The 26,588-nt window shown below is 41.4% G+C and overlaps 1 protein-coding gene across 3 annotated transcripts in view; it reads left to right on the forward strand.

Moving 5' to 3' along the window:
* Window positions 1-26,588, forward strand: part of nrp2 (neuropilin 2) — a 351,320-nt gene that overhangs the window by 118,569 nt on the left and 206,163 nt on the right. For all 3 annotated transcript variants that reach the window (XM_008114943.3, XM_008114946.3, XM_008114941.3), the window contains one exon: window positions 22,142-22,319. In XM_008114943.3, coding sequence (XP_008113150.1) covers window positions 22,142-22,319 — 178 coding nt within the window. The remainder of the gene's footprint in view (window positions 1-22,141; window positions 22,320-26,588) is intronic.

A 26,588-nucleotide genomic window follows, 5' to 3' on the forward strand; every position in this document is an offset into this window, starting at 1 on the left:
TCAAAAGGCCGGGCTGTGGCACAGGCTGGTTAGCAGCCACCTGCAACAAATCACTCTGACCAAGAGGTCATGAGTTTGAGGCCAGCCCGTGCCTGTGTTTGTCTCTGTCTCTGTTCTATGTTATGGCATTGAATGTTTGCCTTATATGTGTGCAATGTGATCCACCCTGAGTCCCCTTTGGGGTGAGAAGGGCGGAATATAAATACTGTAAATTAAATAAATAAATAAATAAATAAATAAAAGCATCTATCTTCCTTTGCTCAGCCTTCCTTATGGTCCAGTTCTCGCATCCATAGGTTACTACGGGGAATACCATTGCTTTAACTATGTGGACCTTGGTTGCCAGGGTGATGTCTCTACTCTTCACTATTTTATTGAAATTAGTCATTGCTCTCCTCCCAAGAAGTAAACATCTTCTGATTTCCTGGCTGCAGTCTGCATCTCCAGTAATCTTCGCACCTAGAAATATAAAGTCTTGTCACTGCCTCCACATTTTCTTCCTCTATTTGCCAGTTATCAATCAGTCTGGTTGCCGTATGGTTGATGTTCTGTAGAACTAAATGCTTGCAAAGTCTTTTATGACCTTTTTGATATTAAGAATATATTACCTTTTTGATTCCTTTCCCACTTTGACCAACAATGGCTACATTTAGTAATCCAAATGGACTTGAAATATATTGTTTTCACTGGAGTAATAATGTATGGGACAGTACAGAATATGCTAGAAAACAGTTCCCAGGATGTAGTTCTTTAACAGTACTGTTGGAAACAAGTGGGTGAACACTGAAGAAACAGGCTTCACAAAATCCTCCATTGTTTTGCTATGTGGTCTTAGGGCTCTGATTTGAGGTCTTCAATGACCTGTTTTTCTTACTATATCATCATTTCTAATTCCTCAACAAGCTGTATACCTCTGCTAGACTTTATTTGTCAGTTACGAAATGCTAGTGGTTTGAATGGGGCTAAGAGGTTACAAGGGTGATACAGTTGCAGTTTTTTGTATTTGTGGATGAACACATGCAGCTTTTCAGTTGATGATGACATAAGGGCATCTTGACTGAAACGTGGTGCAGCTGAAAGTAGATGCCTCACTGCCCATCTCTTCCACAGAGTTTATTTCCATGTAATATTTAGGGGTGGGAAATGGAGGTGAGAGTTTTGGCATTATTTTATTTTGAGTTTCATTCTCCCCACAATTAAGTCAAGAGGGATCAGGAAAGTTCTTAATGCGAACGTTTCCGGTTCTGAAATTTGCATGGCTGATGAATATCTAGGAAGGAAAAGGAATTGTGTGGCATGACAGCTTTTACCAGTCCTGATAAGGAATGCACATATGAAAGTCGCATGGAAATTCCTGTTGCCACAGACTAGAATAGCTAAACCATCTACCAGCCACAACAGATGACCTGTCTCCTATGAAGTTGTTATAAACCCCATTTTCAGATGAAAGCTGTCCTGTTAAGCAAGCTTATGCAAGATCTCTGTATTTACATTATTGATTTGTATAATTTGTATCAAACATGGAAGGTCAGCTTCTGAACTTTACAAAAGTGCCCATCTATCTATAATGTGGTGCTGGATCAATACAATGTTGTCTGTTTTGAACTGGAGGTGATCTAGGATGTAGTTTGCACTTTATTCTACGCTACACCCTCTGATTATGTACAACCCTAAAACATATGGTAAAATCATTTGTTAGGGGATGAGGAATGATGGAAGATTTCCATAATAGAATTCATTTTTTGTTGTTGTTGTTGCATAGAGATTCAGTGGGATCAGTATTAATGATTGCATTGCGGACATTACTTGTCCAGATGTTGTGGGTTTGGGCAGGAAGAAGGAGTTAACTTTGATGTGACAGCATTTTTTGATGAGAACGTCCAATAGTTGTGGACACTGGACTTGAGTCCGGGCCAAGTCCTTGTCATGTGTCAGGAACTAGAGAAAGTGCTGTGTTTGTTCTCTAGGCTGGATAGAAAGTACCCCAATCCATTCAACTGAAATCTCCAGCTGCATTATTTATTGAGGCTTTCAGTGCAGTACTGATATGCACACCTGTGACTTAAAGGCATGCGAAAGTCACATGGAAATAGTTATATCCATTTTTGAGAGCTCAAATGTTCTACTGAGCATTCAAAGTCAGAGGAACAACCAAAAGTAAGATGCATCCACAATGTAATCCTATATGCGATTACTCAGATGTCCAGCTGTATTCAGTGGGATTTATTCCCTAGTCAGCGTGTCAAGAATTGTAGCTTCAGATGCCGGCTGTCACAGTTAATACAGAACTCAACCTCAGGCCAGAAATGGCACTAAAAAGCTGAAATCAATATAAGAGGAAGAAAATCTCTCTCTTCCTCCTTTTCCATTGTGTTTATCATAATCACCATTTTGTGTGGAGAGCCATGGTGACACAATGGGTTTAACCCTTGTGCTGGCTGAATCCACAAGACTGGGTGAGCTCCTGTCTGTCAGCCCTAGCTTCATGTGGGGACATGAGAGAAGCCCCCTGCAGGATGGTAACACATCAGGGAGTTCCCTGGGCAACGTCTTTGAAGACGGCTGATTCTCTCACATTAGAAGCAATTTGCCTAAATTCACTTCTGACACGATAAAAAAAGCCATTTTGTGTAATTTTGAACAAACCTTTTATCATTATGAATCCCATAGGAACACATATGAACAATACATATTTCAGCCATCATTTTTATAAGGGATTAACATAGCATGTTACTATTGGTAATAGCAATACACATATGAGTAAAGACATGTGTCTAGTAACTGCCCCTCCGTGAAACCTGGCTTGTGTATTAGGGAGGGAGAACCAACGATGGATGCGGCTGCAATGAGTTGTGATACCGGAATGATCAACAATGGCCACAGAATTGCATTTGCCGTAATGCTTGGGCAATAATGGACATAAATATAAATTAACACTATTAAATCACATGTCCTATTGGAATTACATTTGTTTATGATATAAGATGACAGATAATGATGTTAGCGTCAGTAGCATTATAGCTGATCCAGGATATGAAATCTCATCAGTTCTGTTTGCTCAAAAGCAAAATGCGAATATTAAAAGATAAATTGTGGGTTATCCCTCTAGCCTTCCGTAAACATTTTTTCCTCTATTAACAAAGGGATGAGCTAGAAATGGTATACAAACCTGTGTGCTGTGGTGAAAAAAGTAGCATTAGAAGAGGAAATTCAATTGAAGAAAGAAGATGATGTTTAACTGTTTCTTTTGAACTAATTTTCTTTGTCGAGATTACGCTTCCCAGCAGCCCTAATATAGGAGGCCCAAAAGGCTTAACTATTCTGACAAGAAACATGGCACAATTAAGTACTTGTGGGTAGGTCTGTGAAAAATGACTTTCAGGGAAAGAGGAAGGATTGTTATTGCTGTTTGTTTTAAGTCATTTTCGACCTATGTGGGTAAACATATCACAGGGTCAACTTGTCAAGATTTGTTCAGAAGAGATTTGCTATTGACTTCCTCTGAGACAGAGAAACAGTATGACTCACGTAAATGTTACCCAGTGGGTTTTATGGTTGAGCAGGGATTCAAACCCTGGTCTCCAGAGTTGTAGTCCAATGCTCAAACTACTACACCATGCTGGCTCTATGACACTGCTCTGAATTCCACTTTTTACAAACATCCTGCCAGTTAACAAACTATTGTCCATGAGATTTAATCATTAAATACATTTTTATTAAATTATGTATACAAGTGTATAAAGTAAGTCTCTTAAGTTGATTTTTCTTTGGTGAGCCAACAGAGCCCCTCTGTTTTCTTTCTAACCTATGAGAATGTTGCTGCAGGTACAAGGTAAAGGTAAAGGTTTGCCCTGACGTTAAGTCTAGTTGTATCCGACTCTGGGGGTTGGTGCTCATCTCCATTTCTAAGCCAAAGAGCCGGCGTTGTCCGTAGACACCTCCAAAGTCATGTGGCCGGCATGACTGCATGGAACGCTGTTACCATCCCGCCGGAGCGGTACCTATTGATCTACTCACATTTGCATGTTTTCGAACTGCTAGGTTGGCAGAAGCTGGAGCTAACAGTGGGCGCTCATTCCGCTCCCCGGGTTTGAACCTGGGACCTTTTGGTCTGCAAGTTCAGCAGCTCAGCGCTTTAACACACTGAGCCACCGGAGGCTCTGTGTTGCTGCAGGAGTCTGTAGTAAATTGTAAATACATTATATGTATTCAAGCATTGAGATATCCACATTATGGAGACAACTAAAAGATTACAAAAATATGTGCAGGATTTTGAGACCTCTAACATCAGACAAGATGTTACAGAAAGCAAGTGGGATGGGAGTTTGAGGGTTGGGAAAGATTGACTCTATTCTGAAGTCATGATCACCAAGTTAAAAAGAAATAGGAGAAAAGAGGTTTTCAGATAATGCTTTGCTTTATTGCGTCCAGCAGTTCTGGGGTCATTCCAGGTGCAACACAAAATTGTCAGGCCACCTGCTAGAACTGAAAGTGGCAACTTTTGGAGCCATGAGGGTCTACATTTAGTGTTGGCCAGGAGCTGAGTGGTACACAAGTGTATATATGTGTAAGAAGACAGACTCTTGCATACATGGCCATACATTCTTGCCCTTCTTTCCAGTACTTTGGCATTCTCCTATCTTCAGTTTCAAAAGCCCTCTATTCAATTAATTAGCTGAACTGTTGGAAGACTGCTTAATATAAATTATGGGTCAAGCAAAAAAATAATTTCCAACCAGGGACAATAGAGAATCTCTCAATCAGGCTTTTCAAGTTCATCAATTTAATTTATACTGATTTCAGTAAGGACTTCCAGTTTGTAATGGGGGTGGGAAACATGACATTTGATTTTATGAGAAAGATAGTATGGTCAAGTTGTTTAAGTGTTGGACTACATTTGTGGAGATCAGAGTCGAAATCCCTATTCTCCCATGGAAACCTACCAACAAATCTCCCTTTCCCAGCATCAGAGGAAGGCAATGGCGAACTTCCTCTGAGCATATCTTTTCAAGAAAACCCTTTGATAGTCTCAACTTAGGTTGGCATAAGTTGGAAATGACTTGAAGGCATGCACAACAAAAAAGAGAAGGTCAATAGGATGCCACATAGGGAATGTTTATGGACTACAAGCTGTGAACATAATCTAAAATGTCTGCAGATTCACTTAATCTGAGGATATTGCTCATGCAGACATCATGAGTCAACACATCAAGTCAGTCTGCCATCCTTCTTCCCCATTCGGCAGAAAAAATGGAATGCAAAGATACAGAATGGGGGACGCCTGGCTCGACAGCAGTACATGTGAAAAAGATCTTGGAGTCCTCGTGGACAACAAGTTAAACATGAGCCAACAATGTGATGCGGCTGCTAAAAAAGCCAACGGGATTCTGGCCTGCATAAATAGGGGTATAGCATCTAGATCCAGGGAAGTCATGCTACCCCTCTATTCTGCCTTGGTCAGACCACACCTGGAATCACACTGAACTAGGCATGTTTAGCCTGCAGAAAAGAAGGCTGAGACATGATAGCCATGTACAATTACATGAAGGGAAGTCATAGGGAGGAGGGAGCAAGCTTGTTTTCTGCTGCCCTGCAGACTAGGATGCGGAACAATGGCTTCAAACTATAGGAAAGGAGATTCCACCTGAACATCAGGAAGAACTTCCTCATGAGAGCTGTTCAGCAGTGGAACTCTCTGCTCTGGAGTGTGGTGGAGGCTCCTTCTTTGGAGGCTTTTAAGCAGAGGCTGGATGGCCATCTATCGGGGGTGCTTTGAATGCGATTTCCTGCTTCTTGGCAGTGGGTTGGACTGGATGGCCCATGAGGTCTCTTCCAACTCTACTATTCTATGATTCTATGATCCCATGACCTGTTTTGTTACAACTCCTGGAGAAGAATTCTGTAGATATCAAGAACTGCTAAAAGGACAAATAAATCAATCAAACCTGAATTCTCTGTAGAAGTCAAGATGAGTAAATTGGGATTGTTGAACTTTGGACGTGTAATGAGAAGATATGACTCAGAAAAGACAATGGTGCTTGGTAAAATAGAAGGGAGCAGGAAAAGAAGACTCTTGAATCTGCAAGATCTGAGCAGGGGGGTGATGATGGTCAGTGCCCTGGTTCACAGCCATGCTCAACTATAACATTTTCTCCTGGCAAATTTGAGGTCAGACAGAAATGTGACAGTATTAAGTTCCCTGAGTTTTTCAAACTTTGAAGGAGATTTTCCTCCTGGTCTTACCACCATATGGTGAGATCATATTCCTGGTATGTCTCCCAGCTTGGGGAACTCCCTCTTGAATGAGACAAAGATGAAGCCCATCTGCCCTCTTCCACTTTTAGAAAGAGTAAACAAAGTCTTTGGCTCTGTACCTGATGGCTTTAAATGAGTCTTTTTAACAGATATAATGATGTACTTTTTATTCTCATTGGTATCTTTTCAGTGTTTTAAGCTGTTTTAAATCTGTGTTGTTTTAGATAGGATTATTTATTTTTAACATAAGAATTGCTTTTATCTATATCTTTTTTTATTCATATGAGCTGTTTTGGGTTCCACTTTGTGAGAAAGGTGGATGTGAAACAAACATACACATCAATTAAGAGTTAATAGTAGGAATATAAAAGCTGGGGCTTAGAGGAGAAAAGGAAAAACTGTAGGCTTTTTGGAGGAAGTTGGGTGGAGTACCAGGAAACTGTTGGCCCTCCAAATGGTTTGGCCAAGTCTTATCCAGCACCGCCAATAGTTAGAAACTCTGGGAGTTATAGCAAGGCTGGGATGCAAATATAATAAATACTTTCAAATGTTGGTTAAGTAAACACTAATGAAATCTTTGAAAGGCGGAGATGGAAAATACATATGAAACTCTGATGTCTTTTAAAATAAATTCTCCTTTTAATCTATTGTTCAAGGAAGGAGGGTTTAAGTTGATTTCTTCTTATGAAAGTAAATGAAGAAAAAATAATGCCATATGGTGAGGTTTCAAGAGTTCATTACTCACTGCTGTCCTGTGCTATAAAGTGGGTATATTATTATCCCTCCCCACTTTGCCTGAGGAAGTGGTCAAATGGCTGCATTCTTGGGCTGATATATTGGCTCCTCTCTTTTGCTAAAGCCCAGACATGGCGTTTATGAGGTTGTCTCATGACAGGCTGAAGTCACTTAGAATAAAACAGAATATCAGTTCAGATCACAAAGAAAGGGGGGTGGGCTCTTCCAAACCATCTTAGCCTTATCCTAGCATGAAATTTAGTTAAAAATCTGAAGGATTTATTGCCGATGCAAGTTGGATTTTGAGCTTGGAAGATGCTAGAGGAAAGTTGGGTTGCTGTATGTGCTTGCTTCCAGTGTGATTTGGTTGCAAAAGGCCTGGGGCCATTCTACGAGCAAGGCGAACACATTGGGGACTATTTCTGCACCGCACATCCTTCCCCCCTCCCCATTGTCATTAATTTGTTTCAGGAGTCCTGAATAACCTACCCCATAGCACAAATTAAACCACTCTGACACGTCTCTTAAAATGACCTTTGTCATTAGGTTAAAAATGTCTTTTCTCTACCTTATTAGTGACTCCTGTCTTGGATGTCATTCTTTGATAAATTACTTTCATAAGCCCTGTTGTTTAAATCAGAGGATGTCAAATTTACATTATTGGATCCGTGTTCATGCCTCTAGGCTGTACTTCTCTACTGGGATTTTGTCTTGTGATCTATAGAATATTTTTTGCCTCTGATACTTCTAAGTGACTAGAGAAAATCCTAGATCACTACTTTGCACATCTCATCACACCGTGAGCTTCCTTACAACCGAGAAAAAGCTTGGTTTAGTTAGAATGAGGCAATGAAGCTAAAATACCTAGGAATTTCTTATTGCAATGAATCTGGTGTTTTAGGGGAAAAACTTCTTGAGGGCTAGCTGCATTTGTCTATTAATTCAATCAGTGTATTTAGGGTATTTATATCTTTCCCTTTCCCACTGTGGAAATCAAGACAGTAATTAAAGGGATTGCCACATGCCACAGAAGCAGTTTCCCATCCTGGCATTAGAAAAACCAAGCAGGCTTTGTTGTCGAGCAAATTTAGGGTTCGTCCCTGGAGCAGGGACGAACCGATGCCCTCTGACCGCAGGATTCGATCCTGGCCAGCAGGGGCACTGCAAATTAAAACCCTATTTCCCACAATAATCTCACCCAAATCCTGAAAAGAGAGAACCGAGTTGTCTTTATTTCGAGTCAGCTGACGCGGATGTCAAGACGCAATCGCTCGCCGTGATGACATGTCACATAATACATGGCAGCAATTTTTATAAGCAAAAAGACAGGCGGAGCAATTCAAATCTCCCTCCCCGCCTTTCCCCGCCCAGTTCCACTCTGATTGGCTCTTTGACTGGGTGGCTCGAAATCCCCCCAATCAGATGGCTTCCTACAGTCTACCAATCAGGGACAAGGGGCGGGCTGAGCAGCGATTAATGGACAGCCAAGCAGATTATGAAAAGGATGGATGAGTCAATATGTCCAATCTACATATTTGTCTGACACGCTGATCTGGTTTATTGACAAAGGGAGAGCTGTAATAATTGTGTGGATGAAGGGTGGGCTATTCTTCCTTCTGATGGCCTGCTCCGAACTCAGAAGGAGGAACAGCCTGAATAATTGTGTGGATGAAGGGTGAGCTATTCTTCCTTCTGATGGCCTGCTCCGAACTCAGAAGGAGGAACAGCCTGAATAATTGTCCATGCAAGAGTAGGTGATAATCTCCTCTGGGCAGGGTACTCCAGCCCATCGGAGGGGGGGGGGGGGGCTGTCTGCACGTAGCTGAGTCAAACCTCAGTCACTCTATTTTTCATATATAAGGCATTTTGGGAAGGGAGACATATAGGAATATATTCATAGAATCAGAAATCATATTGCCCACTCCCAGCCACCCAAAGTTCGAGAGTTCATAAAGTTTCATAAGAAAATCCAGGATCCAAGGGAAAAGATTGTAAAGCATGTGGTTTAAAACTGGCTTTTTCCCTTTGCTAACTCCTTTGTCTGGGTAAACAAAAGGAAGTGCTTCTGTCACTGGTTAAAGAAAAGATTAAGGAAGTTGTTATCTCTTGCCTCAGGCTAAAAGGTCAAACACCTTCTGTGCAGGGATAATCCACAGTAAACTCCAGTAAAAAGTCTCAATCACCTTCTACTATAAATTATGAAATATAGAACATAAAGTCTTGATTTTTGAACTATCTTTTACAAAGTCCTGGGGGGGGGGGGTCACCTCAATCACAGCTTTACTTTAGCATGATACATGTGTCCTCAGGCTGGAGCTTGGAAAAGTTACTGTTTTGAACTATAGCTCCCGAAACTCCCCCAGCTAGCACAGCCAGAGACCAATGGGATGCTAGAACATGTAGTCTAGAGAAACTAACATTTCCAAGTTCTTCCTTAGGCTATGATCTGTCTGCTTCAGTGAACAAAAAGAGAACAACCAGTCCTTCATGTTTGAAGGTTTTTTCCTTTTTTTGAATACATTTTTATTGTGATATATGAGGGAAAACAGCAATAACTTACAATCTTCAAGATTCAACAAGCAAAATACAAGTATTATTTCCCCTGTCCCACCACCTCCCTATTCCCACCTGTGAACCACCACCCATGACTTCCCTGGTTTTTTCTTTGATTATAAAGTCACTCTGGAGAACCTAGAGATTCATAGAGTAGTGTACTCATAGGGCTAAAAAAGGCACTTTTTAGTACAGTACATAGTTTTTCAATGTCCACAGAGGTCCAGCACTCCTAGCTCTCAAGAAAGTGAATCACCTACTGTATTTTAGGGCATCTTGAAAAGATAAACCAGTTACCTGGGCCATTTGTGTGTGTGGACTAGAACTCACTTTGTCAGATGCTTGCTACCAGATTTCTTTTCTACTTCAGTGTCCATATGGGGCAGCAGCTGAGGATGGTGCAGGAGTGGATTGCAGATCCATTGCTGGTGTTTACACTCTTGAGTTTCACAGCTGCGCCTCTCACTACCTTTATGTTGAATGCGAGCTCTGCCAGGACTGGATCCAATGTCTTTACAGGTTAAGCAAAGCTAGACTAAAGCAGAAGAATTATGGTTAAATCAAAGTAGATCTCCACCACAGCAGCAGATCTACTGGCCAACCCCTCTCCCCATTCTGTGTTTTGTTTCTAATTACCCTCTGCATTTATTTTTCACTCATAAGGTAATGACAAGCTGTTGGTTTAAATCAGTGGTTCTCAACCTGGGGTCCCAGATGTTTTTGGCCTTCAACTCCCAGAAATCCTAACAGCTGTTAAACTGGCTGGGATTTCTGGGAGTTGTAGGCCAAAAACATCTAGGCCCAGGTTGAGAATCACTGGTCTAAATAGTAAAAACCTATAGGAGAGCCTATTGAACACAGAGTAAAATATTGTTATCAAAAACTGAATCTCAGAAATATAAACCCCATATTCCATGGGCCCATTGGTACAGACAATGAGTATGTATTGACCTCTCCCTTAATTCTACAATAACCTTCAATGAACCTTTCCCTGGAATCTGCCTAACCCTTCCACACACCCCAGACCTTAGGGAATGCCAACACATTTAGCATAATCTCTTCACAATATCCTGGAAAGTTATATGGAACACACAATGGGTTTCTCAGAAGAGCCACAAGGGTATTTAAGTATTATTTGATTTTATATTGGGAATGTTTCCTCACCTATAGTGTTGTATGGGCTCCCCGCTGTGAGATCCCCAATGCATCAGCCATTGTTTAAGCCCAGCACTGGGACATCAAGACCCATTAACTTTTTATCAACTCCTTTCTTCTGGGCAGATCAAAAATCAAACACAAAACTTAAAATATACTAATGGGAATTGATTAAATTTCCCTCCAAACCCAGAGACTAATTGGTAACAATGGCACCCCAGCCAACCAGCCTGTAGATCTTATCCTGCCACAATCTGGGCCAGTCAACACTCATGGCAGCACAAGTCCTTTGTTTCAAAGGCTGTCAAGGTCTTAAATATTTATGTATGTTTGCATTGAGGAATGTCAGTTCTTTGGAGGGCTGTCTCCGCTGACATCCTCTCTGACCATTGATTTTTCCTTCAACCCCTCTCTGCCTCATCTGGCCTTCTGGAAAGCTTGACACTCTGGGCTTCTAACCCACAGTTTTAGCGGAGCTGAAATCACATAACAATATGAATCCCATCCTTGCCTTGAGGGCAATGTATAAAGGGCACTTGCATGTCCAAAGGGAGCAGGTAACATGGCAGCCTTTGACAGCCATGGCTTTCAAGAGCTGTGTTTGCTGATGCAGATGCTCTTCAGATATTAGGCAAAAGGCTGTGGCCTTTGCTATAATGCTGAGAAGTGGCCCTGGGCAAGTGGATGTTTAAGAGCTATGCAGAATGGAGCTTAGAACCCAGCAGGCCTGAGACGTTAAGCGACTGATCCGTGGAGCCTGTAAGCATACTTTTATGCATGTGTGGTTTCAGAGCTTTTCGAGGGGAAGTTTATGATTTGTGGAAAGAAGATGGTCTGATCCTGGGTGGTGCTAGTTCCTTTCCAGTCTCTCGGTCTGTAGAAAGATCTCAGCACTTTTTTGCAAATGGTGCTGTGCCTTCACTGGATGGAGTCTTTAGTGAGCTATAAATGGACACACGTGCTGGTGTGGAAAGCTGCCTTCAGGGAATCTTCCTCCTTCTGTACTGAATTGTGATGAGCAGAAAATCTTCTTTTTTGCTTGGAAGGCAGACGGTAGCTGAGTGTGGACCTGAATGTGCGTGGCATTTAGAAGAGAGTAAATAAGGAATTCAGCTTAAGGGGATATAGCTCTGGCAGCTCAAAAATTCAGCTTCCGATGCTCTTCCATCCTTTGCAGTTGGACTCAGAGTGCTTAGTTGGGAGTACCCTCAGTATCCTTTCTTCCTCAACCTAATTTCTAGGAGTATTAAAGGGTCAAATGTTCCAATAAGTATTAATTGCATTTGATTTTTTCTTTTTCATTCTGTAGTAGATGACACTTTCATTTTGTGGGAGTGGGCAGAATAACACCTGGACTGCTGAACTCCGACACCACACCTGGGCAACCTTACTATTAGACAGACAACCCCATATTTACTTATAAAAAGCTTTTAATCCCACCATTTCCCCTTTACACCCTTCTCTCTTCCAAAATTATAACACAACATTAAGCTGGTAGCTTATGGCTCCAATTACTGGGAGCCCTTTAAAGTTAAGCTCTGAGACTCAAGAGAAAAATCTGGATTTTCAAGAGGTTGGCACACATAGGATTTATCCTGTATTCGTACAGTGTAGGGAATGAGTAGGTTTGAGAGGCTAGCAAAAAAGCCAAACAGTCCCTGTGACAATGGATGCTAATACATCTACTTTTGAGCAGCCTACATTGATATTAGTTAATACTTCTACATTGATATTTGTTAATACTTGTATAAAAATGTAATGTTATAACATTAACTTCGTACTTCATAACTTTGGATATTGCTATGCCATGGTGCTGGGGAACTGGGGAAGACATAAACAACGTTTAGAGTTAAAATTGTATTTGATACCTGTTAAAATGATGCATTGTGATGTATAAGAGACTATTATATATTAATGCATTGTGCTTTAGTTATGGCTAACAAATACAAAGATGGTGGTTGTGCCTATTGACTGGGGGATGCACAGTTTCCTGCCAAGATATTCACATTTCCCAAGGCCTATTGGTGATTATACTTATTGATTAGTGAATGAACAAAATATGGTTGAGATATATGCATTCCCCAAGGCTTGCAGGAACATGTGTATATTGACCAGCAAATGTACACATTCACAATGAGATAAATATGCATAATATCATATGCCTAACAAATACATGTACAGTAGCTCTCCATGTTTGCAGATTTAATTTTTGCAGATTTAATTTTTCCTATTTTGATGAATATGCTCTCTTTAGGAACCTCTAGTATGAATCTATGGTTAACTTCTGGAAGACATGGAAATTCCCAGAAAGATTTTTTTTCTTTGTGTTTTTTATCTGTGGTTTGTCCACTTTCACCTGACCCCGCAAAAATGGAGGGCCTAGTAGCTATGCTCCTACACACTGAAATTTGCATATATTGCAACTTTGATGTAATCACTTTGAAATGGATAATTCTGGTTGCTGCTCTCTCTTGGTAGTCCTCTCCCTACAACAAGGTTATAATGGGTGAATTTGGAGCATTTGAGTGCTTCCCACCACGATTCCCTTATTTCTATGCCATTGATTTTCATCCTCTGTCTCTTAATTTTATGTCTCTTAAACTGCCCTCTTCTAGCCCTAGCCATCTGGGCATGGCAAGAAAGAGTTTCACAAATTTAATGTATGCTGCTTTGTATGAAACACTCAGCCGTTTCTGTATATTTTGTTGAAATGTTGTGTGACAAGTTAAAATAAGTATGAATCTGTAGTGATTTTTAAACATTTTATAAATATAGTTTTTCCAGATTGCAGGAGTCTTGAATATTGTGAAGTGACTGATTGAATGTAACTTAAGATGGGCATACTAACCCCCCTCCATCCTCTTCCCATCTGATAAAACAGTTTGACCATTTTAATCATGACCAAGATGATGAATATCACTGATTTCTTTGTTTAGAGTGCTGGAGCAGATTCAGTGCAGTTCAAGTGCATTGAGATGCTCACTGGTTAAACTGGTTAGAGATACTGTGTGCTGTATTCCAAAAAATGTACCTTTCTTTAGCTCTGGTCCTAGTACATGTGATACTCTATTGCTGGTGATTTTGGACAGGGAGCAGAGTGTTCTTTTTCCTGCAATCTTGTTCTTTCTGAACGGTTCTGGCCCAATCTTTCTGTCTGACTGTATTTCTCCCTATGAAAGATTAAGATCATCTGGGGAGGCCCTGCTCTCGATCCCACCTCCTTTGCAAATGCAACTGGTGGGGACAAGAGACAGGGCCTTCTCAGTGGTGGCCCCTCGACTGTGGAACTCCCTCCCTAGTGATATTAGATCAGTCCCCTCCCTCCTAACCTTTAGAAAGAAAGTAAAAACCTGGTTTTGGGAGCAGGCCTTTGAAAAATAGCTCAGTACAATAATTTTAATGGGAAATTGTGCAATTTGAGTATGGACTCCTGGATAACATGTTTTAACATTGGAATATATTTTAATGTTAAAACATCTCATCCAGGAGTCAAAGCCGAAGGCCGTTCCATACTCAAATTGCACAATTTCCCATTAAAATTATGTATGTATTAATTTTAATCCAATTTTTCTCGAGCTTAAATTCATATGTCTTAAGGCACTGTTTAAGTGCCATTTGTAAGCTGCCTTGAGTCCCCCTTGGTAGAGAAAGGCGGGGCATAAATAAGGTGAATAAATAAATAAATAAATAATAAGGGAATCAATGGATGGGCTCAATTTTGGCTTGATGCTATTAGCTAAGAAGAGTCCTGTTGGCCATGGGTCATGTCCCGTGACACAAGTCAGAAAATACTTAATATACTGCATTTAAGCCTGAATATACTTACTTAATATACTGTATTAAAGGTAACTATTATTTCCCCACCATTGTTGCTGGTTTTATTTATTTATATCTTTCCTCTTCCCCAAGAGTGGACTAAGAGCGGGTTACACATTAAGTAGCATACACAAAGTGACATTGAAACTGAATTGAACTAAAAATCGTATAAAAAACAAACACTTTAAAAGATTGTATAAACAATACAACTTTTAAAAAGTGGCACATATATCCCTTTTTCAATTCTGAAAGCCTGTCCAAATATAAAAGATTTGGCCTGCTGATGGGTAGGCAGCTAGAAGGAGAGGGTGAGCCTTTTAGTCTCCCTAAGGAGGGACCTCCAAAGTTGAAGGGAAGCCATTCAGAAGGACTTCTCTTGGGTTCCCATTAACTGTATCTGTGGAAATGGTGAGACCAAGGACCTAATCAGATGGAGGTCCATAAGCCAGGGGAATTTGTGGGGCAGCAGAGGAAACAATTTAGCATTGCCCCACATTGCCATCTTACCATCCCATAGCGTTTACCGCCTCTCCCTGGCTTCGTCTTTCCCTGGCCCTGGCTTAGTCCATGAGAATATGGTGAATCACCGGTGTTGCCAGGGCAGCCTTCCAAATAGTTGTGGTTTGAAGTTTCAGTGCATATGTTGGGCAGCTAGGAAATTGTGGAGCTAAAAATTTGTTTTACTTTTTAAGTTTTTAAAAAATATTTTAAATGCTATCTCAGTCTGATATTTGATATGAGGGGATGATGAGACATAGGTAGTATGAGTGTCTTTTCTTGGCTTTCAATCTTTGTCCTATGTCCCAAGCAAAGCAGTTTTGGTGGCAGGGCTTATGCTTTAGCAAGTGATTTTTTTAATGCAAAAGATGCAAAAATGTGTACAGGATGGAAGTGTGAATTGCATATGCATTTGTCAAGTTAATGGAAAGATGGCGGCATAGCTTTCCTACATAAAATCTGTACAGATATATGCACATGGATGTGTGCCTTGCTTCTAAGCCAGGGAACATAATTTTAGAACGGTGTAGTTATATAAATATTGTTGCATTGAGAAAGTTCTCTCCAAGGAACAAACCCAGATGTTTTTTGCTAGAAGATCAAAATACTTTCTTGTTAGTTCTCCTGGATGTGACTTTCCAAATGGAGAAGTCACATAGAAGTGTGTAAAAACAAGAAAGTTTTTTAAAACAATGTGGTTTAGAACAAAGAAGCGCACTTGCAAGTGTGTACACACACATACACACACAGAGGAAGATGGATTTCATTGTGAAAGATAAAAACAGCTTTTCTGGAATGGGAAGAGATGACTCCCCTGTCAGGCAGACCAAGGGAGCCCGGAGTAATGGGGTTTCCGCTTGCCATTGTTCCCTGTGGCTGCTTCTGAGCAAAGCAGGGGTGCCTTTCTTTGAGGAGGAGGAAAGTTCCTGTTCCAGAGAACAGCTCTGCTTGAAAGGGAGGGAGAGAGGGAGAGAAAGACTAAATAATGTGCAAATGTTAAAGCAGCTTTGGAGAAGCTGCCTTCTGAAGGTGTTGGCTTCCGGCTGTGCTATTTTCAGTGGTCTCTCACTGTGGCTTGCGGGATGTTGACTCCAGGGGTTGCAAGCTTTTTTTTTAATGCCAGAGTTGGCCATGGTGCATACAAAATTGGAAAATTACACCCTCTGCCACTTGTGAGCCAGCTGTCACCCCTGTGTTGGATTACACCTGGAAGGCCGGGTCCTTATTGAATGAAGTCAGCATGTGGTTTTGAGCTGGCCCATGCCAAGTGGAGGCGTTTGGCCTCGGCCTTTTATTTCTCTCCAGCCTAATCCCTGCACTGTCCTCAGCCACTTCTCCAAAAGGGACACCCTCCTGGCACTCCGGGGACACATGGTGTGCCCAAAGGAAAATGTAATTTGCTTTAACTTGCTTATTGTGGAAGAGGATGCGGGACGTGAGGAGGGGGCGCCTGCTCAGAAGTGGGATGATGATTTGCGAGGAGCTAATTATCCCTGCGCTCTCTGCCATTGTGTGGGAAATGGTGTAATAGTTAATCTGCGCCAGAGAGCGGCAGGCTCCCCCCTGTGCCTTGTCACTAAGTACAGGATTGTGCACACCCATTAAAGGCAATGGCCTAATTTCGTTATGTGATTTAGTGCAGCTTAGTTTGCCACATCTGAATTAGTAGCTAGATGTGGAGACTGGAGCAACTCTAAAAGGCTCAGGAAACCAAATTTTCCATTTACTCCCTTGCATTTAGGCCCTCGGTGGCAAGTTTGGGGGAGGCAGTCATTCTGACAGGTTTGGAGGTGGAGGGGGGCTTTGCACCTATAAAGAAGAGTGCCCTGTCCTCCTAGTGAGAGGTGACTGCTGAGAAGTAATATATAATTCACAAGGCCAGGCTGTTTCATGCAGATGGTGATATTCAAGCATGACTGACGTTGGAGGAGCAAAATCTCTGAAGCCTTTGTTTTCTTCATTCTTTCTCCTTCCTTCTTTTTGCTAGTCTGCCAAGATTCTACATTTGAAAAATCCCAGACTTAGAAACTTCAGTCACCATGTAATTTGACAGTACTGCATGTGACCAGTTCCTAATTTTGGCCTTTGCTTATATGTCTATAAGGCCAAAGCAATATTTTCCAGTTTAGGCTGTGTTCTCATGTCATTTGAAGGTCTATGAGATCAGCATCCTATCTATTTTGGGTAATCAGAGGTTTGGATAAACCGAAATTACTTCTGCAGGGCTATGTCTGTGGGTGGATGGGGTGTGGGGAAGATCCACTTAGGCATTTGTGGTATTCCTCCTTTTATTTAATTTTTTAATGTTACTTCCTTCTCGGGACTGAAACGGTTGCCTGAGAAAGAAGATGGGAGGGGTGTGGCTCATACTCATATAAGAAGTTGGCAGTTGGTAGCCCCTGGGCTGTGTTTGGCCCCAGAGGATTTTCCCTCTGCCTCAAGATGACCTCCAGTCTTGACAGGCTCTGTTGGAGACAAAGGACCTTCTTATTCCTCAATCCTCACCCACCCCTGGTTTCCCCTCCAAGGATGAACAGCAACAAAGGCATTGAGAGCATTTGCTCTGTTTGCCTCTGTTTCGTTCCCATAGCTGCATTAGCAGCAAACAGCTATACAATAAGATTAGAGTTTCTAAAGATAATATGGATATGTCTTCAAGTCACCTATCAGTTTATGTTGACTCCATAGATTTCATAGGGTTTTCTTAGGCAAGGAATACTCAATTCCTTCCTCTGAAATATAGCCTCCAGCACTATTCATTGATGGTTTCTCATACGATTACTAACGAGTTCTGACCCTGCTTAAGGTGCTTCTTTACAAGTTTTTAATCTGGAATATAAAGAGAGTTTTAAAAACCCAATATATTCTGGAGAGTCTACACCTAGCTTCGTTGTCCCAGAGTAATCTTCCCAGGGTGTTAACACTGATTTGAAACCATCTGATCGGTGGGACATCCGCCAGAAGTTTTCCACTCCTCTCTGCAATGCAGGTGCGGAGATGTGCTGCAACACATGTGCAGAATACAGGTTTTAAATGTGGTTATGTGCTGGTGCCATCCACACATGGAAATCTCGTGTAGTCTCGTGTTTTCCACATGCCTGGGATATAATAGGTTCCGTTGCAGCACATTTTCCAGCTAAATCCGGACTTCCTCCGGACTTCTTTGAATATGGGTTTTCTTTGTTTAATGCAGTTATGCCCAGCTAATAGGCGTGTGTAATTTGGCCACTCCCTCCATTTATAATCCACTGCAGTGTGGATTATAAATTATGTGTACATGGGACCTTGGTTTCCAAAATCAAATGAGATCTGCCTTTAAGATATTTAGGCCTCTAGAGATGATACTACTGTTTGAATAAACAGCCACAGATTTCTGTTTCTTATGGTAGGTTAAGAGAGCAAGTTCATGGTTAGATGAGATGCTGAGCATTCAGAAGATGCTGGGGCAGTCTTATCCCCCCAATTTTGTGTGTGTGTGTGTGTGTGTGTGTGTGTGTGTGTGTGTGTGTGTGAGAGAGAGAGAGAGAGAGAGAGAGAGAGAGAGAGAGCTGTGTTCAGTATGAAAAGTTTTCTCAGGCAAAACCGCTTAAATTTTCCTGAGTTTTATTCCACGTATGGTTAGAATTTAATGCACAGCAGAAACATGATTCTGGCCATGAAAGCCTTCAACAACACATATACCTTTGCACAAAGTATATTTTTTCTTTGTTTTTCATTTCAGTTTTGATTATATGGCCAAAGATTTCATTACAGGAAAGCAATTCATTATGCATCTGTTTGAACTCAGAAAGAGTCACTTAACTCATGTTTTCCTTTTACAGGGGGCAGAGGGAAATTCTAACACTGCCTAGTCGCTTTTGAGAGATAGATAGGGGCAGGGTGGAAAGTTCCTTTTCTGCAGCACAGAATCCCTGAGGATTGTGGGAGCTGCAATCCAAACTTATAACATTTCTTGTCTTTAAGGGCAGAAACAAACACACCCAGTATTAGGCGGCGACAGGACAGCACCTTCTACTGGTTGCAGAGTTGCTGCTGAGTGGCTTTGTCACTTTCGGTGGCCCCAGTGAAAACAAAGAGTGCCACAGGAATAGACGTGCTGTGGGAAGATTGCAATGGGGCAGGACAGAGAACATAACTGGGATTCCTTAGCATGTTACCAATTGTGTGAAATGATACAGATTCCCACCCACCCCTTAGCCAGTAATGAAATAGGAAATCAGATTTGTGGCATTCATAAGATGAAATGTTTTCTTGAAGATGAAATCACTCTCCTGGGTCTGTTGTTGTATAACCAAGGGCTGAAAGTGTTTTTCTTGCTCTAGATGTAATTGTTACCAGGCTGTTTGTGGGCCTGCGCCACAAAAACCACCACTGTTGATTATTGCGGTCTTTAATTCCAACTGCTTAGCTTGGAAGAGACAGGGAGGAGATGAAGGGGAAAGCCAAGAGGGAGAGAGATTTGGAAAGGAGGCAGAGGAGTGTGTGGAAGCACAGCGGTGTGAGATGGAAATAAAACAAGAATTGCTGAGATGTGTTCTGGAAACCATTCCAGGTTCTGCCAAGTACTTCATGTGTGGCCTGCGTGGAACACGTACACGTCTGCTCGCAGACCAAACCCTGGTGTTGGACAGAAGTGGATTTTGGACCAGGATGCCAGTTAGGGAGCTTAGCAACTTGTTGAGTTGCTTCCCAATTCTTTCAGTGTGGCAGGGACAAGGTTTAGGCAAGCAGTTTCTTTCAGTGAATATGTGATTAAGGAGGACCACATTTGTATTTATAGTTCTGGATAGAACTGAGGCAATTTTGGAGAAAAAAAATTATAGCCAGCACACCATACCCACAGATTCTGTATCAACCAAAATAATCCCCCCAAATAAATTCCAGAAAGTAAACTTTGATCTTGCCATGTTATATGAGATACCATTTTACTACACCATTGTATATACAGTAATGCATCTTTAGCATCCATGGATTTTTATATATACAATACCAGAGGGTGGGAGTCCCGAAATCAAATTCCTGTGGATAGCAAGGGTAAAATATTTGCTAGGTTTTCCAGTGTGTCTTCCAGTGTGGTGTAGTAGGCTTGTGAAGGTACAGTTTTGAATCCATACACAAACAGGAAGTTCGTGATGTGACCTTGGCTCAGTAAGCATGCCCAAATCTGCTAAATCTCAATGGCAAACCAAGAGCTGTAGATGTCAGCATGAGCTTCTTGAGAGATAGTCGTCAAGGAAAGGAAATGCTCTTGTTTCTGTGTGATGATATGGGGGGGGGGGGGGGGGGGGAGGATTCAGTGCCATCCTACACCTTCAATTTTCCCCTAGATCGGTGGTTCTCAACATATGGGTCTCCATGTGTTTTGTCCTACAACTCCTAGAAATCCCATCCAGTTGAAGGCCAAAACATCTGGGAACCCACAGGTTGAGAACCATTGACCTAGATTGTTTTAAAAGAGGACCTTGTTAAAGCAAAACTTTCTCTTTTCCCCACTACTTGCTGAAATGGTGTGCCTGCGGAGTTTTGAAAGTTTGGAATGTGTTCAGCCAGCAGTCCTGAAGAGGCTCCTTCCTTAAACAAAATAACTTTCAAACATAGAGACATGGATAGCTTGTAGGGGAGCTTTACTCAAACTTTTATGGTTGCATGATGCTGTTCAGTGGAGAGAGAGGACAGGTCAGGCATGTAGCAAGAGGGGGGGGCCTTGAGGGGCTTCAGACCCTCCCCCCAAATTCTCAGGATGGTCAGCGAGAAGGCCTTACATTTATTATTTAAACTATTACATTTATTCGTATCATGATCTGATCACCATGCTCAGTATATCCCATATGCATAGGGGTATTGGGATAACAGGTTTCCTAGGCTAGATCCTCTCTCACTCAGACTCAGTGTGTTCCCCCCCCCCCCCCCCCCGAACCAAAATCCTGGCTACGGGCCTGGGACAGGTATGGGGATTTTGGAAGGACAGAAGACCATCATAAGACAGTACAGATGGGGAAATGTGGAGAAGGCAGGGGTTCCATAGGAAGCCTTATTTAATATCTAGCCTTTGCACTTTATCACCAGCCCCGTCCCTGGAGTATATTGTACAAGCCCTGGCCCATCTTTTAGCTCTGACCATATCTACTGGGTTCAGCTACTGGTATCAGTTGTTGTTGAGTTTATGTTTTTAATGATGGTTTACATATTTTTATGTGGTTATGCTTTGTAATTTACATGTATTTTATGATGTTGTATTTTAATTTTTGTTCCACTGGGCTTGGTCCCCATGTAAGCCACCCCGAGTCCCTTTGGGGAGATAGGGCGGCAGGCCTTTGAGTTCTGTTAGATGTTTTAAAAGGTGCTTTTAGGATGTTTTTAAGATATTTTTAAAGGTGTTTTAAAGATGTTTTAAGATGTTTATAAATTGTTGATTTTAGCCGGTTCTTGTAAGCCGCCCCGAGCCCTAGGGGAGTGGCGGCATATAAGTTTGAAAAATAAATAAATAAATAAATATAAGAATAAAGTTGTTGTTGTTATAATAATTATTATTATTATAATTATTAATTTTTGCTAAGACCCCAGACTTCTGCTCTGCCTGGTTTTGTTTCGAAAGTCTTTCATATAAAGCAGAGGCTCTTTCTTATGTTTTGCTTAAAGCAACATTGATATCTGTGAGGTACTGCTAGGGTAACCGTGGAAGGAAGCCATAGAACGCCTTCTGAAACAGAGGAGGAAATAAAGACATTCCCATTGATTTCCAAATCATCTGATGTCTATGTTGACTGTTTGAAAGAAGGGAGAAAAATAAACATAACAACATCTGAAAGTGCGTAGGTGGGCCCATTTATAGCTGTTCCTTTTTTCTGGTCTGTCTAAGATGTGGAATGTGCATTTCTGTGGGGAGGATTGTTGTGCAGAGTAATCATCTTCATTCTTCAGTGTCCAGAGATTTGCCTTGTACTTGGACATTTAACAAGATTGTTAAAAAGAGCCTGCAACACATTAAAAAAAAACACCAACCACCAGACCCAGTCATCTAATGGTACAAATCCAGAGGAATACAGTGTGGTGTGTCTGACTGAAGTTTATAACCAATGTTGACTGCTATTTTTATTTTAGCTTTTGTTTTTGTTCTCTGTGTTGGCAGCTCAGTCGTGTGGGGGCCGTTTGAATTCCAAAGACGCTGGCTACATCACTTCACCTGGCTACCCGCATGACTACCCTTCCCACCAGAACTGTGAATGGATCATTTATGCCCCGGAACCAAATCAGAAAATTATCCTCAACTTCAACCCTCATTTTGAAATTGAGAAACATGACTGCAAGTAAGAATTTTTTTCCTCTTCCTTCTCATTTTGTCTTCTGGTTTTGGGACTTGTGGTATCTCTAATCTTAGAGTGTGATGAGTGTAGTCTGTCTTTAAACACTGACTCTGTGGATGGAAATAGTTGGTTAAGTGGAAGGTAGAAACTTTGGAATAGAAGTCGCTTAGATCATTCCGCAATGTTGCATGTAATGATAATAATTATAATACAATTATAATAGATAATATTTGACATAGTTAATAACAAGACAGTTTACTATGACTTTATTATAGCTTAACCATATTTAATGAACACACATTGTGTGTGTTCCTTTTAGTGGTGCATTGCTTCAGCCAATGATTTACTCTATGGCTATGAGGTCAGGAGAAGCAAGGTACTAGAGCTGTGTAGTAGAACCCTTTTTTATATAGAGCAGGTTCCATGTCAAATCTTCAGCATCTCAGTTTTTTTTGTCATGTCAGGAGTGACTTGAGAAACTGCAAGTTGCCTCTGGTGTGAGAGAATTGGCCGTCTGCAAGGATGCTGCCCAGGGGACGCCCGAATGTTTGATGTTTTCACCATTCTGTGGGAGGCTTCTCCCATGTCTTCGCATGGGGAGATAGAGCTGACAGATGGGAGCTCACCCTACTCCCTGGATTTAAACTGCCAATCTTTCAGTCAGTAGTCCTGCTGGCACAAGGTTTAACAGATTGCACCACCAGGGGCTCCAGCATCTCCAGTAAAGAGATAGATCTTTTAGCACATGATGGAGAAGACCCTGGAGAATTGCTCCAAAGTGGAATTGACCATTCTGAAAAAGAGGGTGATTTTGCAGCCATGCTCAAGCCACGTGTTGACCACTGTGGAGACAGAACTCTGGACTAGATAGGCCTTAAGAGTGATCCAGCATGACTTTCCTCATGCTCTTAATCTATCTTGATGACTGACAGAAGCCTTTCCTATTATTTTCTACTCTGACTGGCAGAAGCTTTGCTGTTTTAAGGAATTGAACCTTGGACCTTCTGCATGTTCGTGGTGTATTTTACTACTGAACTGTGGTCTTTCTTTGCAGCAGGAACTCTTGATCTAAATTGGGACACACCAATTTTGCTAATTGCAAAGCTTGTTGTGATCATAAATCCCATGTGGATAGAGAACTGAGATTGCTGATTTGATTATTGCAACCAATGGCTATGAAAAACCACTGACCTTAGCATATTTAATATCATTGGTTTTAATTGATTCCTGTGACTACGGCATTACAATTCCCAGGGGTGTGAGGTAATTATTATATACTTGAAGGGCAACATGGGTGACCACTGCTGCTGTTACTTTCCTTAAAAGTGTAGTTGAACCATAGTGATGAGCAAAGTTCTATGTTACAATTCTGCATGATCATGTAGTTCTCAAATGCAACCATCAGACTCTGCTAGATTGATCAGATAGAAAGGCTGTTTCTTATTTGTACACTCGGCCCTCTGTATCCATGGGTTCCATATTCACTGGTTCCACTATTCGTAGCTTTAAAATGGTCAAAACAAAATTCCAAAAAACAAAGCCTGATTTTGCTATTTTATATAAGGGGCTCCATTTTACTTCACCATTGTGTATAATGGGACTTACACACCCATGGATTTTGTATCCACATTAGATCCTGCAACCTCAGGATATACCAGGGGTCCACTGCATATATATGAATGTGTGTGTGTTGTCATACAAGGTTGAGAACCTTGCATGTTCATGAATTTCCTCTTTCAAAAAACCCAGTAGTAAATAAGTCTGCTCTACTTCTGCAGCTTATTGTCCTGTTTGAAGGATTGTCCATTCTTTTGGCCCTCCCAGGTGATGTTGGGCTGCAGCTTCCTATAGCCAGTGGTGAAGGCTGATCTGGAGGATCACAATTTCCCCAGTTTTGTCTTAGACTCTGGTGCAGTAATATACATTCCCATAAGAAAAGACAGTGTTTCTCATTTCTTTCACAAATTAGATAGATTCTACTGCAATTGGTGGATTGCAAGACTACAGAATTGAGTGTCCAAGAAAAACAATTAGCAGCTAGTAAGAAATAATTAACAGCTTCAGTGAGCACCATTAAAAGCATGAATTAAAGAGGTAGTCCCTTGGGTATACTGGCTCTGTTTAAATGTCTGTGGCCTAGAGGCTGTCTAAAATGTGCAACATTTCCTCAGTGTCTAGACCTGGGTCTGATCCTGCAGTCTTTCCATCTGATTTTAAATCCCACTTATTACAAATGGAATGCAGTAGCTCATGGAGTGTGGATGGTCTGCATGGTCAACAGTTAGAGTATAAACTCTCACATTCTCCAATATCTATACACATAATAAAAGTGAAAATGTGCATGTGTGTATGTAGCAGGGGGTCCACTTACACAGACAGAGTACCACCTCTACAAACAGGCTTTCGTTTCCTCTGAGCAGGAGCCACCCATGGCCCTCCCAAAACTGACATTGCAGGTTATAGAGAGTATCATGAACATGTCCAAGAGTCCTGTCAATGTCCTCCACAAACGCCATACTGCCCACCACCCAAGTGAAGACTTTCATACAGAGACAATTCCTGTATGTTTTTCCTCCACCAAAGACACCTCCCAGGGTTCCTTTCGCTCTCCTTTGGTGTGGAATTTGCATGACCCTGCCCAGTGCCTCTCCCTTAACCCGTTCCTACCCTTTCCTATGGCACACAGCAAACAGAGCGAAATTGATCAGCGATGCAAGAACTAAACATACTGGAGGGGTTTGGGGCACTGACTCAATATGATTGATGCTGTAGTTCACCCTGCATGAAGACACAGCGCTGTGACCCCCACCAATAATGGACCTGAACCACATTTGGCACATAGACCCTCTATGACCAGGTTTGGGGGGAACTGACCTTCACATTTGGGAGTTGTAAGTACTGGAATTTATAGTTCACCTCCAATCAAAGAGCACTTTGATCCCCAACAATGATGGACCTGGACCTAACTTGGCATACACAACCCCTATGACCAACTGAACCTACTGGAGGGAATTAAGGGAGACTGACCCACCATGGTGGGAGCTGTAGTTTACCCTGCAGCCAGAGAGCACACTGAACCCCACAAATGAATGCATCTAGAGAGCAAACTTGCCCAACATGACAAACTTTAACCACTGATGGAGTTTCAGAGGGTTAACCTGGCGTGATGTGAGTTGTAGTTCACCTAAAACCGAATGCACTTTGAACAATTAAAAATTGATGTTTTCAAATTATCCGGGCAAATGCTGGGGACCCAGCTAGTGATTATATAAAGAGAAACATGAAGAAGTGATGTTTCAATGGGGTTAAGACCACAGGACCCCTGTGATAGTAAAAAGTCACAAATAAATACTGTCATTTTTTTTAACTAGAGAAAACACCTCTCTGGGAATTTCTAGGTTTTCCAACATGACTCTGTGGTCAACTTTCATTGGAAGCTGACCATGGAATTGCTTTGGAATACCTAAAGATGACTAAAAAGGTGTTATATCTAAAAATGTTTTCCTGCATGATCCTGTGTTCAGCATCTGGCAGAAGTTGATCTTAGAGTTGTACTGGAGGACCTAGAGGTTCCTAGACAAAATAATGAATTCTGCAAAATTCAAAACCATAAATAGAGAGGGCCAACTGTATTTTCATATGTCAGACTGAAAACTATTAGGAGAACTCATAGGAGAACCAAAGCACAGGAAGGTTTTTTTTTCCTATTCACACTTCTCTGCCTTTTGTGATGCAATTTTCCAATTGAAATAAATGTCAGCAAATGCATTTATTTATGACACTGATACATACAAATGCATTATATTAAGGAAAATAGCTTGCATAACCATGTAACGCATTCAGAACTGCATATACATGTTTAGAAGATGAGAGGAAATGTCCACAATATTTACAGATTTTTGTAAAAACAGATAAGATGGGGGGAAAAACAGAATTCAAATACATTTTCGTCTGGGATATCAGTATGCAAAAGGATCTTGTGGCACCTTTGAGAGTTACTGAGAGAAAGGAGTTAATAGCATAAGCTTTCCTAGTTTTAAATCTACATCAGATACATGAAGTGGTCTGTTCCCAGGCACTTCACTCCACGCATCTGATGAAGTCGACTGAAATCTACAAAGGCTTGTGCTACCAACTTCTTTCTCTCAGTCTCAAAGGTGCTGCAAGATCAGTTTGTAGAAAAATGTGTGGGAATTTTTGTATGGGCAGGAAAAGGGTCACAAACCGATACAGATAAAGGGTGAAATTAACATAAAAAGTATAGAAGGAACT

The sequence above is a fragment of the Anolis carolinensis genome, chromosome 1, assembly GCF_035594765.1.
Source record: "Anolis carolinensis isolate JA03-04 chromosome 1, rAnoCar3.1.pri, whole genome shotgun sequence".
In the NCBI taxonomy this organism is placed as follows: domain Eukaryota; kingdom Metazoa; phylum Chordata; class Lepidosauria; order Squamata; family Dactyloidae; genus Anolis; species Anolis carolinensis.